The sequence below is a fragment of the Nomascus leucogenys genome, chromosome 6 (assembly GCF_006542625.1).
Source record: "Nomascus leucogenys isolate Asia chromosome 6, Asia_NLE_v1, whole genome shotgun sequence".
Lineage (NCBI taxonomy): Eukaryota > Metazoa > Chordata > Mammalia > Primates > Hylobatidae > Nomascus > Nomascus leucogenys.
Genome location: NC_044386.1, coordinates 117566214 through 117580245, shown reverse-complemented (window position 1 = coordinate 117580245; position 14032 = coordinate 117566214). Strand labels below are relative to the sequence as shown.

Below are 14032 nucleotides of genomic sequence, written 5' to 3'. Positions count from 1 at the left end.
AGTATGACGTATATGTGTTATGAAGTGGTCATTTATAATTGCCGTGAACAACAAAATCAACAAAAGCACTCAATTTTAAGCACGGAAAAAGAGAGAGGGCTGAAATTTTGTCAATTCACGGTGTTACACTACCATTCTTTCCTTTAATTTGGTTAGAGCTATTTAAGACAAGTATACATATACACACACTCGTAGTGAGATACATAAGTGAATCTTGGTCAGGGGAGCAGGTTGAATATAATGAAACTGCAGGGTAAGTGCACACATTTTATTACTTGACATGAGCTAGAAAGAAAATTTAAATCTGACCAATCTAAAGGTGAATTTTAGTTCTGAAAGGGACTTCAGTAATCTTGTCCCACTCTCTTATTTTATATTGAGGACACTGAGGCCCAGGAACCTGCAGTGGCTGTCTGAGGACCACAGGCAGCCAGCCGCAGAGCCAGGACCAAGGCCATGTGTTCTGAATTTTTATTCTGTGCCTGAAACTGGGGAGAAAGGGAGTGAGTTTCGGACTTTTCAGAGGTGCCTCAATCGATGCTGGCAAGAAATACTTTGCCAGATCTCTAGTTGCCTATTTCATCAAGCTTTTCTCCTTCATGCTGTTTTGTGTATTAAAGTGAACCAAGGGCCAGGCGCAGCGGCTCACACCTGTAATCCCAGCACTTTGGAAGGCTGAGATGGGTGGATCACCTGAGGTCAGGAGTTCAAGAACAGCCTGGCCAACATGGTGAAACCCCGTCTCTACTAAAAATACAAAAATTAGGTGGGCATGGTGGTGCACACCTGTAATCCCAGTTACTTGGGAGACTGAGGCAGGAGAATCGCTTGAACCTGAGTGGTGGAGGTTGCAGTGAGCTGAGATCACGCCACTGCACCCTAGCCTGGGCAACAGAGCAAAACTCCATCTCGAAAGAAAGAAAGAGAGTGAGAGAGACACAGAGAGAGGGAGAGAGACAGAGAGACAGAAAGAGACAGAGACAGAGAAAGTGAGTGAACCAGGAAGAGGCACTAACACCCAGCGGTGCTGGGGACCAATGCCTGGCAGAACAGAGGGTGGGAGTTTTGTTAACCATCCTGCTTGGAGCCCCAGTCCACACTTGGCCCCAAACACCATGTGCTGTAAATAAATGAAGTCATATGTGAACAGGTGTTTGGAACCGAAATTAAGAAACTGTCACTTGGGAGATGATTAAGGTGCCGATTCAAAGAACATTTAAAAAAAAAAAAAAATTAAGCCCAAATGAAGAACAGCAAAAGAATTTCCAAAGGGGCCAAGAAGAGGAAGTTACTGCTTCTAAGGAATAAAAGCAGACACACCGCTTACCCAGTAAGTAGCAAAGTAAGGGTCAAAGGGACGACTTCAGACCCACGGAGGCAACCAAATGAAAATGCAGTTGCTGCTGGCTTTATTTCTCAGCATTTATCTCCCAGTTTATTTGTAGAATTAATTACTCAAAAGTCATGCCCATATATGTTAAAAAGCTGGCCTGTGGGTTAATACTACAGAGGGCGGAGACACCACGGTGGCTTTTAATGAAAAATTGCATAGGACTTTAGCAGGTTTAGAATTTGAAGCTCATAACTCAAAGTGAAATTTTTAGGAAACTAAGCAGAAATCCTGCAGCTGAGGTGGGATCATTCGTTCAAAAGCCAAGCAAGACACTGACTCTGGATCAATCCTGAAACGTGGACGTAGAGTTTGAGGAAACCAGATTCCCAGTGGCAAAGACAAGGACTGCCAACAATGCCGGGGAAGGGAGCTGTGTGTGGGGAGGGGGTTTATGAATGAGTGAACATCTTGCGCACAGAGCTGGGTGGGAAATCACCCAGCAACTGCCCAGATGCAAGGGCAAGAATCCAGGCAGCTTAACCTTGAACTGTAACACACATTTATTGACAGAGTGCCTGCCACAAATGCGGCCCTGAGCCACACACTTGGACTGAGATGAAAAGCTAAACACAACGGGTGGAGGGGGGACACACTCCAACAACAACACAACACAACACAACGAGAGACAGCGCATGCAAGGATGTGAGTCAAGCACATCGAGAAGTTAGCAGAGGAGATAGTTACTGGAGTGGGGCAGGAAAGCTTCGGGGAGGGAGTGGCACTGGCCTGGCTTGGCAGGTGGACACTGATGTGGGGAGGGGACTGGGGGCGGAGGGAATGCAGGAACAAAGGCACAGAGGGGCTCAGCAGAGGCGATCCAAGGAACAGGAACTTCCCCTCACGAAGATCAGAGTCCGACTCTAGTTGGGGAAATCCTTTGCATAAATGACCTATAACCGAGCATGCAGTAACAAACACTGGATGCTGGAAAGTAAACTGATTTAAAGACACAGCATTTCCTTGCAGGGAGGTTCTAAAGGAAAGAGAGCAGGCAAGGCAACATGCCAATACTGGTGGAAATGAAAACTGACCTCCATTTCTGGCCTCAGAGACCGGAGATAACTTTTGAGATCGCCCCGTGTCATCAGTTCCATGATGACCAGTGTTGGCTGGCCTTGGGACACCACACCCAGCAATCGCACCTGGGAGGAATCAAAAAGAGAAAGACTCAGAGGGTCAGGGTGGCCCTGGCTGGTGCCTGTGTTGTCTGGAACTGTCTCTGTGGTGCTGTGGCCTGGTCTGAGCACAGGGGTCTGAAGGTAACAGTGAGGTAACGGGGTAACTGTCTAGAAGGCAAAGGCAAGACACCAAACCCACGGGTACATGTAGCCAAGAACATACTGGGAGGCTTGTGATACCCTCTCCCTGTGCTGCATTTTGGCTTTTCAGGAACTTTCTCTTACCACATGGTGACAATTGAACTCCTTCATCACAGAAGCTTCGTTGAGAAACTCGATCCTTTCACGCATGCTTGCGGCCTCGTTCACTGTTTTAATGGCCACTCTGGTTTCAGGTTCGTCTTTCACCACACCCTTGGCAACTCCTTCATAGACCATCCCAAACGACCCCTGCCCAAGTTCCCGGCTCATGGTGATCTTCTCCCGAGCCACCTCCCACTCATCAGGAACGTACACTGGAGAAGAAACCGTAATTAAAGCAGGTACAGAAACAAGCCCTTAGACAGAACGTGCTTTGGGGGAACTCTAAGCCAAAGAATATAAGATGCTGCTTCCTTAAACCCACAAAGGAGAACACCAGGAGGCGACGGCATGGCTTGCTCTCAACTTTCCACATGCTATACATTTGAGTAAGAAAACTGTACAGTCAGTACTAGTATTTCAAATCTCTGAGGATTTCAAGATAATTTGAGGATATTAACAGATAGAAGGACCAGAACAAAGCAAGAAGTCTAGTATAGGAAAGAAAGCAGTTGTTTTTTAAAAATTTCTTTTCATCACATAAAAATACATTTTTGAAAAAAAACAAATTAACCATAGGGGATAGAGAAACTGAATGAAATGGTCAAGCAGGATTTTACCCATCTTCATCAACAGGTTAAAATGCAAATGTAAAAATGAGGAGAGTAGTAGGGAGAGGGAAGAGTTCTTACGCTGTGTTGGGAAAAAGGCCACAGTCACATATGAGAGGTGATGATGGTGCATGCAAAGTCCTACTTCTTGGATGAATCCAAAAGAGGCGTCAGGGTCCTCAACACAGATGCTATGCCTGGTCTATCTAACATGGTAGCTGGTCCCTACATGGGACTCCTGAGCATTCCATGTGGCTAGTCCAATCTGAGACATGCACATGGGATTTCAAAGATTAGACCAAAAAAAAAAAAAAAAAAAAAAGTGAAATTTTTAGGTAACTTTAATACTGATTGCATGTTAAAATGGATATTTTGGATATACTGGGTTAAATGAAACATATTATTGGAACTAAAAAACATTATTAAAATGCATTTGATCTGTTTCTTTTTACTTTTAAAAAATACAGCTACTAGGAAATTTGCATTTACAAAGGTGAACTGCATTATTGGTAGGATTACTCTAGTCAAAGTGTCCCCCAGCCTTGGCTTTGATGGCTGGATCCCTGATGAGGTGCAGAAGCAACTGAGCTCTGAGACTGAAGGAGAGACCTGGTGGTGCCCAGTGTGGAGAGGCAATTAGGCAGCTGTGAGCAGAGGCGTTTCCAGGGCTCTGGCCTGGGCTCTGTGAACTCACGGACCTTGACCAATGGGTAAAGATCCGGGAGGAATGCACAGTATATACCAAGCCTGAATAGGATTTCTTCTCCAGTTTCTGTTTCTGTTTAGATTCGATCTGGTTTAAGAAAATAAATGGGCCGTGTGCGGTGGCTCACGCCTGTAATCGTAGGCCAAGATGGGAGGATCGCTTGAGCCCAGGAATTTGAGACCGGCCTGGGCAACATGGCAAAACACTATCTCTATTAAAAAATTAGCCAGGTGTGATGGTGCACACCCGGAATCCCAGCTACTCAGGGGGCTGAGGCAGGAGAATCGCCTGAGCCCAGGAGGTTGAAGCTACAGTGAGCTGAGACTGCACCACTGCACTCCAGCCTGGGCAACAGAGTGAGAACCTGTCTTAAAAAAATGAATGAGGCTGGGCGCGGTGGCTCACGCTTGTAATCCCAGCACTGTGGGAGGCCGAGGCAGGCGGATCACGAGGTCAGGAGATCGAGACCACGGTGAAACCCCGTCTACTAAAAATACAAAAAAAATTAGCTGGGCGTGGTGGCGGGCGCCTGTAGTCCCAGCTACTCGGAGAGGCTGAGGCAGGAGAATGGCATGAACCCGGGAGGCGGAGCTTGCAGTGAGCTGAGATTGTGCCACTGCACTCCAGCCTGGGCGACAGAGCGAGACTCCATCTCAAAAAAAAAAAAAAAAATGAATGAATGAATGAATAAATATTTCTGGGCAGGAAGGAAGGCAAAACAAAGAGAAAGAAAGGAAAAAGGTTGGAAAGAAAGAAAACAAAACCAAACAGAGGCTCAATTCTACACCTCCAAATGGGTAGGGTAAAAATGAAAATGAAATCAACCTATTCCATAAGATCCATATGAAATGTAATTCCTCTGATGCTGTCTGCTAATGTCCTCGCCCAACGGGACTTGCCACCAGGCTCTACCACACACTGACTGTGGGAAGGAGGTGGTCCTGGCTCAGGAAGTGGAGATGGTGCCTGTTTTTGCGTTCATGCTTTCAGATGCTGACCCTGGGCCTGTGGCTGGATGTGAGAGGCTGACAACTGTATCCCAGCATCTCCATATCCCAACTATCGACCCTTAAGTGATGTCTCAAAGGAGAGATGTTCATTATAAATTAGGCCCAGGAGGGGCACCATCAGTGTAGGCCTCTGAGGGGTGTCCAATATGAACTTCATTAATCATCTTCAGTTTTCTTTCCTATACATTTTTGTATTTCAGTCCATATGTTTCAAGGGTTTCACGAATGGAACTCTGCCCTCCAGCTGGCATACGTGGCTTGCATCCCTGAAGAAGAGGCGGGTGCTTGTCAGAGGAGAGTAAGTATGCAAGACAACCCAGGAGATAAGCCTCTTCACAATGCCCCTCAGAAAGTATAGAGTTCACTGTCTCCAGCCATTTATCTCTGAGAATCCAGGCTTGCTTTTAATCAGAATTAACTATTTAGCCTGCCATAAAACATGGAGTTAAAACCAATCACATTCATTCCCTGGGATGTCCCTGAAGTCAATACCCTCAATCCTTTTCTCTAAATTCAACCCAACAGCTCTGACTTTAAGCAGCTGTCCCCGGCACTACCAGCCAGGAGTGGTTTCTGTGCACAACGTTATCAGCACTTTCCTGTAGGGGATTTTCAATGTACTCTGGAGAATGGTGACATGCAGATTATAGCTTTGGGAAAAAGAAGTTTTTAAAGCACTTTTGAACTGCAATGTCATTCTGTTGCCCCTTGAGGAAACTGGCTATATGGTGCTTGTCAAAGGCCGAATAAATTAAGTTCAAATAAGGTGACACTGTTCCCACCTGTCGGCCTGGGTGGCAACAAGTTTTTGTTGTAATGAAGTACCAAGACGTATCATGAAAGCATTCTAGAAGGACACAAAATGTGAATTCAAGTCACCATGAGAGCCATGAGAATCTGAATTTGTTGTATTGATGCTTTCTCTTCCTGGACACTTCACAGTCAAAAGCTACACACACCAACCTCTAGTGCTGCATTTCAAAGCAGAATAGCTTCTCTGGTAGAGTCACTGTCCACCCTCACAGAGGGGGAAAGTGGTCTTGCCTTGTTCCTATCAATCCCATTATCTGGGATGACTCCCTTCCTTACTGGTTTTCTTTTTAGAAGCTATTATTCATACAAACAATGCGTATCTATCTTCTTGCTGGATTTTAAGAGCCAGTCTCGCTCTATAGGCTGTAGTGCAGTGGTGGGATTCTAGCTCACTGCAGCTCTTGGGCTCAGGTAATCCTCTCACCTCAGTCTCCCGAGTAGCTGGGACTACAGGTGCATGCGACCACATCTGGCTTTTTTTTTTTTCAAAAGGGAAAGATCTTCTCCACAAGTAACAACTCTTATAAGTGTGGTGTGCATGTGTCCAGAATATTCTCTCTGCCTTATATATACACACATACAGATGTATGTATATATTACTATTAAAAAAACAACTTTGTGAGACCTTTATGTAGACAGAATGTCATTATTCTGCACCTGATTCCCATTCGGAGGAGGCTGCTTTTGATTGAGTTTATTATAAACTGAATTAGAAATTATTAAAGAAACCATGGTAAAACCCTACATAGTATAACGGTGTTTTAACATTATCAAAGCATTTTCTTATGTTTTCTCATTTGACCACAACAATTAGAATAATCAGGTCTCTTTATTTCACTTCTCCTGCATCTACTTTCACTTCTCCGGAGGCAAGAAGACAGCAAACACTTTTTCTAAACGTACTCACTCAACGTCATGCACTGATTTATTCATTTGATGAATCTGGTCCAGCCCCTCCTGCAGGCTATTTCCTTGCCCGCCCGGGGGACCTCACAGTTCCTTCCACAGTGATTCCATTCTCCTCCTGACTTCTCAACTGTCTAGCTATGTGAGCCTGCACAGGTTTTTTCCCCGAGCTCATTTCCTCACCTGCAGATGGGCATTAAGAAAACTCACCTTGCAGGGGTTTAAGCAACAAATGGGACGGTGTCTGTAAAAGCCCCTAGCAAAGTGCCAGTTAAGGGTCCTAGTATCACTGGACTCAGTGACCAACCCCTCACCCTAATCCAGCTCACTCAAAAGGTCTGGATATAAAAATACTAGAAAGAAAAGAGCAAAAAAGGAAATAACCATTGAGGATCACCCAACTTCCATGTCAGACCTTCCCAGCCGCTTAACTGAATGGCCCTCACTAGTTATCACCAAAGGGAATGTGAATGAGCCACGAGCGTATGACCCTAGTCGGAAGGGAATGACAGAAAAATTCCATGATAAAAAAAGCAGAGCTGTAATTCATCAAAGACAATTATAATGAGATGATACTCAAGCTGAAACTAGTTTAAAAGGACTGTTTTGTCAGCTGCAGCATATCCTCTGACTAGATGTTAACAATTAAAAATCTGTTTTCATTCTAGCATAACATCTCAAGCAATTAAGTAAATTGATTACTGTGCTGGCCGCATTCATCTCTAAAGCCTGTGTTTCCTTGGGGCACCCCATACAGTCCCACAAGTTTTGACATATTCACTGAACTGCTAAAAACTTTGATTAAAAAAAAAAAAGAAAGAAAGAAATATTAATGAAGACAGATCCAAGGCCAAAGGTAGCTCAAAATAATGCAAACCTCCTTCCTTTCCCCAATTAGCAACCCTCCTGAAAGCTCCCGATCTACCTCCCCTGCATGCTGGCAGTGCTGGTGGCCTGCACTCTTACCATCCGCAGCGCTGAAGTACTCCGGGTTCACAGAGGCATACAGCACTCCATTCCCCAGCCTGCTGTTATTTCTGTCAAAAAGATTAAATTTACGTTAACAAAACCCCACCTCCATACATTTCTGTATATACTTTCATCTTCGCTACAACAGTTTCATTTATTCTGTCTCACACGGTATCAGGAGAAGAGAATGGGGAGAGCTTAGTGTTTACAGCAGCTCTTGTCTACATTCTCAATTCAGGCCTGGGTGGGCCAGCAGACATTTGCTAACACATCTTCTGGCTTCCTCAGTAGCCTGAGATTAGAGCTTTTTAAGAAACATCTGTTTCTTTACTTCATTGGAAATAAAAAGGCTTATTTGATTGGGAAGGCTAGTGCATTACGTTTGGAAAAGTATGCACCAGCAGCAGTATCTGTGTACCAGAGGAGCCAGCCAGGGGAAGGTCTGTACTATCAAAAAATTATTTTGGCTGTTGTTAAAATCATTAGAAAAGGTTCTCTTTTCCTGGAAGAACATTTGATGGGAAAATCAGGTTTTCCAGTCCATAAAATATTTCCTTGAAATCTTCAAAAATATTACCTTCACTCACATTCAAATCATCAAACCACTTAGCCACAGAGTCATAACTTTGCACATCACTGACCTCTTTCTATGGAAGACGTACAGCATAATCACCAACCCTCCCACAATCAACAGGACAGCGACGGGCAGAGCGATGATCAGATGGATGAAGTTTTCATATCCTGCTACAGCAAAGAGGAGGAAATGATAAAATATCACCAGGTGAACAATCTGCTCATTTCATTTTTTTTACATTCAGTCAAAAGTATGAAAAAAAACCTGTATATTCATTTATTCCCCATCATACAGTAAGAATTCCTGAAGGTAAATGGTGTCAGAAATAGAACACGGCAAACAAACAATTATTTGAAAAAAGAGTAACTATGTGCAGACTGAGGCATATACTCATTTTCTAAAGTACAGTATATTCTGGTGTAATAGTTTCAATGACAGACTGAAGAAAAATCATCTTTGTATGCAGTTTAATGACTGTTAGTGAAAATGCATACATTTGACACTAATTTCCCACATCCCACAGAATGTTCCAGGGTTTGGTCCATGTCCCCGGTACCCAGCCTAGCATCTGCCACACAAGTGTTGGTTCTGATGGTAAGCGGCCTTTGTGATCTTACACCTGTAAAAGGACTCAAATGCTTGCAGCAGCGAGCATTCCATTTCTAATGAACAGAATGAAAATTTCTATTCATTTTCATAAAATGAACAGAATGAAAATTTCTATTCATTTTCATAAAATGAACAGAAATTCTTACATCTATGTATAGTCTACATCTATGTATAGGTCAAGTCCTGCTGGCCTTAATCTTTGAGATAGTTCCATAGACAATTTAAAATAAACACACACACACATGCACACACACTGGATGACACCCCTTTCCAATGCTGCTGCAAACATTTGAGTCCTGTTACAAGTCTAAGACCACAGAGGCCACTAATCATCAGAACCAGCACTTGTATGGCAGACGCTAGGCTGGGCACCAGGGACATGGACCCACACCCTGTACATTCTGTGGGACATGGGAAATTAGTGTCAACAAGTAGCATGATAACTAGAAAAGTGGACTTCACATATGGCAAGGATTCAGCGAGGAAGGGAGAGGAGAGAAGAGAGTCAAGGGAACCTCCCCAGGGGAAAACTTCTTGATGATATGCTTTCCTTGGGCATTGCGGGGAAATGGCTTTCCTAGAAAATGATGATACTGGACAGAAGTCAGGGCCAGCTCACAAGGGACCCTGTCCAAGCTAAGCAGTTTCAACCTCATTCTGCAGATTAAAAGGAGCCAGTGAAAGCTTTCAGGCCCAGCAGTGAACTGATCAGATTCGAGTTCCAGGGAAATGGCCGTGCTGAGGACAGACCGAGGGACTTGGCAGTAAGAGAAGGCACTGACATGTCTTAGAGAACTGGGGGGACATGCCATGTCTCCAGGGCATGCTCTGCATTACCCAGTTCAGACCTACAAAGTAGTCATCGATCCTTGTCTTTACACCAGGCAGACTCACAGAGATGATCTGGCTTGGTAAGTCATGGCCCCAGGATGAGGTTCATACAGTATAATAGCTCATACCATCCCCCCAGGGCAAGTGACCTGGAGTCTGAGCTGTGGCGGTGCTGGTGGTGACAGAGGGCTGGATTCCACAGACATTTAAGAGGCAGAATCCCTGAGGCTTGGGTTGGAATGAAAAGGGGGTGGCTGGAGAGAAAGAAGAGTGAAGGATGCTGTGAGGTTCCTGGCTTGGGTAACAAATGGATTACCAGGCCACTGACTGAGCTAAGGAGCAAAGGAGAGAAGAGGCCTTTCAAGGGCAACAACGGTGATTTTGGTTTTGGCACAAGGAATCTGAGACCTGAGACATCCAACTACAGATGTCTGTGTGGAAATGGGCCTGGAATCACTGGATCAAGTTAACATTAATCCTAAGTCCCCTATCAATGATTATTTTGCCATTAAAAACTGTGATCATGGTGACTCTTTAAAGACTACTAAAGCTGTTTTAATTTTCAAAATGAAAAGTATTTTAATTGAAGAAAAAACCTATTTTTATTGATATTGTATCTCTCAAAATGGATGCAGGCTCCAGCATCTTGTAATTCCTGAAAACACTCAGAGGTGATCATTACCAAGGGGAAGCTGGCAGATTTTTCTTTCTTCCCCCGAAGCCCGCTGTTTATATCACTTACACTACTGGTCAGGCTGTACTGTGTTCTTTTTGAGTTTCACATTTCAACAGGGACATGGAGAAACTGGAACACATCCAGAGAAGAACAAAATGATTAAATGGCTGGGAAATTCGTGTATGATACCGGGCTACAAGAAAAGGCCAAAAGACCTGAGATTATTTCATCTGGAAAAGAGAAGCCTGAGGAGTAATTTAACAGTATTCAGGCACACAAGGAGTTCCTAAAAGGAAGGCAGTTGCCTGAAAGCTTCCAAACCTTCCATCTCCTCTGAGGATTAAATAAGAGGAAATGAGACTAAACTGTAGCAGTACAGAGTCTCGTCTGACATAAGGAAAAATTTCTCAACAGTAAGGCCAGCACGCAGATCCAATTTCCCTGCAGTATGTGATAACATCTGCTGGAAAAATTCCATAAGAAGGACTCCCAATTTCCCACTGGCATCCTGGCACTTACAAGGTTAAAAATGGAGCAGCAAAGGCAGACAGGACATGTCATGTTACCAAAACAAGCTGAGTTCACTCAACCCCAGAAGCCAAGGTTGCTGTTTCACAGATCACAGACCCCCAAACTAGGATCTGTTTCTAGGAGATGGAGGGGAGGAAAAAGAGGAGGGAAGGAGGCTGGGGAGAGAAAGAGAAAGCAAGCAAGCCACTACTCTGGACAAGGTTGCAGGAATATTATGAAGGTTGTAGGCGCTGCAAAGGTGGCACAGACTAACTGGTGAGACTAGGTTAACTGGACTAGAAGGGAGAATTCAGACTATTTTAACTGACAAAATTATCTGCCTAAACATCCATTTGCCCCTAAAAACCTGAACCCAGGAACAGTGCCAGGCACGTAAAATGTTGGCTCAATATTTGCAGTTCTATTCACCCCCATCCTGCTTTTGCTGTCTGTATTAGGATTTTCAGATATCACAAACAGATTAGAATATCCAGGTGACTACTGGAGATCTTCGTTTTTTGTAAATTAATTTTAATAAACAAAAATTGTATATATTTACCATGTACAACATATTGTTTTGAAATACGTATACGTTGTAGAACGGCTGAATTAGGCTAATTAACATATGCATTACATCACTTTTTTTGTGCGTGGTGAGAACACTTAAAATCTATTGTCTCAGCAATTTTTAAGAACACATCATTATTACTGTCATCATGTTGTACAATAGATCCATTGAACGTATTCCTCCTATCTAACTGAAATTTTGTGTCCTTGGACTAACATCTCCCAAAATCTGCTCCCTCACACTCAGCCCCTGGTAACCTCCATTCTACTCTCCATGAGCTTAACATTTTAGATTCCACATTATCAAAAAGATCATGTGGTATTTGTCTTTCTGTGTCTGGCTTGTTTAACTTCATGTCCTCCAGGTTCATCCAGGTTGCCACAAATGACATTTTTTTTCTAATTTATGGTAGAATAGTATTCTATAATGTATATGTACCAGGTTTTCTTTATCCATTCATATATATAGTGATGGACATTACGTGGATTCCATGTCTTGGCCATTGCAAATACTGCTGCAGTGAACATGGGAGTGCAGAGAGCTGTTTGACATACCGATGTCATTGCCTTTTTAAATATACTAGAAGTGAGATTGCTGGACCTGTTGAGTGTGTTTTTTTTTTTTTTTTTTTTCAGACGGAGTCCTGCTCTGTCACCCAGGCTGGAGTGCAGTGAGCGGCATGATCTCGGCTCACTGCAACCTCTGCCTCCCGGGTTCAAGAGGTTCTCCTGCCTCAGCCTCCCAAGTAGCTGGGATTACAGGTGTGCACCACCACCCCCAACTAATTTTTGTATTTTTAGTAGAGACAGTGTTTCACCATGTTGGCCAGGCTAGTCTCAAACTCCTGACCTCAAACGATCTGCCCAAAGTGCTGGGATTACAGGCCTGAGCCACCGTGCCCGGCCGAGTGCATGTTTTAACGTGTCCAGATCTGAGTAGCAGAAATGTGGACACCAGGAAAGATCAGCCCACTAGATCCAAAAGTGTTACCACTAAGCGAGGCTGCATTGCTATTTTATGTGTTATGCCAAATTTGATCCCATTCCATGAACATGAAATAATCTTAAAAACTGGGTTTCTAATAAGAAATAACAGAAACTCAATACAGAAATAATTTCACCAAAATATTAAGTTTTGCTGGTCAAACAACAAGTATGTGGCCCTTGTTGTCCTTATACATCTTATAATTTGTTTTAAAATCTGAAGTCATCACACAGAACAGCCTAAGAATTCTGTCTTGTTAATGACTTGAGCATAAACTCACATTCCTCAGTCTCTGTGCCAAAGGGTGAGCATCGTACATTTCCAATGCATGTGGGGGCTTTAAAAGGGCAGTGGAGGGTCTGCGATGCTACCATGGAGATTCTTGCCCTATAGCAGGCTGAACTACATGACCTCTGGAGTTCTTTACACCCTTTAGGATTTCAAGCCCTGAATGTGAGCCCTATCTAGCTTTACTGGCCAAGTAGCAGGTGGAATGGTCAATTCAATGCTTTATGTCTTGTTAAAAAAAAAAAAAAAAAAAGGTCTTTGAATATAAGCCAGGTTGAAAGCAATGGTCTCCTCTGGCTCTCCAGTGATTGCACCACCTCAAAAGAGAGGCTCAGATCCTCTCCCTTCCTGCCACATGAGGTAGGGGCCCAAAGCTCAGCATCTGCCCTGCCCAAGCTTTCACACACAGTGCCGGTATGTGCCGGCACCTTAGCATGACCCTTCTGGAAACTGGCCAACTCTATTTTAACAGAAAATAAGACAGCCATAAACACTCAGGCTGTCCTAATCCTGGACCACCCTGCTTTCAGTTTTACCACGTTTCTTCTCCCTCCACAAGCCTTACTTTTGGCCTGGACATAGAAGAACACAGGATCTGTCCACGACCCATTCCCAGAGAGAGATGTGGCCTGAATCCGGGCTGTGTAGTTCCCCGGGTTTAGCCGGTTTAGCTTGGCCCCTCCATACTTCCTGTATTCCTGTCTGGACACACATTCTCGCTGATCCTGGGGAGATAGAACATACATGTCAATTTCCCATGAATGCAGGAGAATCTGGGGCCTGCCAACTAAACTCACCACACTGGGGACTCCAGCTGCCTGATCTGACCTCCCACCTAACAATGATCCTGAGTGTCAGTAAAGACGAAGAAATCAAATCTTAAAAGGTCATCTTCAAGTAGCTTCGAGCACACCTAAAAGCTTTAATCAAACACTTTTGTAACCAAGAACTCCAGAAGGATTAAAAGTTATTAGAACTGATCTGGCCTATGCCATAAGGTTATCTTATACAATGAAATTGTTTCTTGAGGGCAAAAAGCAGCCTAGCTCTTTGCACACTATGGAGTACTCCTTAGAGTACAGAGTGGGTAGAAAGACCCAAATCCTCACCAACTTGGCATATATTTTATTAAGTCCTATGCTAACCAGGAGGTAACCTGTGCAGTC

The 14032-nt window shown here is 43.9% G+C and overlaps 1 protein-coding gene across 4 annotated transcripts in view; it reads right to left on the bottom strand.

Annotated features, from left to right (window-relative positions):
• Window positions 1-14032, bottom strand: part of IGF1R (insulin like growth factor 1 receptor) — a 319110-nt gene that overhangs the window by 27535 nt on the left and 277543 nt on the right. For 3 of the 4 annotated variants that reach the window (XM_030815070.1, XM_030815072.1, XM_030815073.1), the window contains 5 exons: window positions 13432-13591; window positions 8468-8570; window positions 7824-7894; window positions 2797-3026; window positions 2425-2535 (listed from right to left, as the gene is read on the bottom strand). In XM_030815070.1, coding sequence (XP_030670930.1) covers window positions 2425-2535; window positions 2797-3026; window positions 7824-7894; window positions 8468-8570; window positions 13432-13591 — 675 coding nt within the window. The remainder of the gene's footprint in view (window positions 1-2424; window positions 2536-2796; window positions 3027-7823; window positions 7895-8467; window positions 8571-13431; window positions 13592-14032) is intronic. The other variant, XM_030815071.1, reaches the window with a different exon arrangement.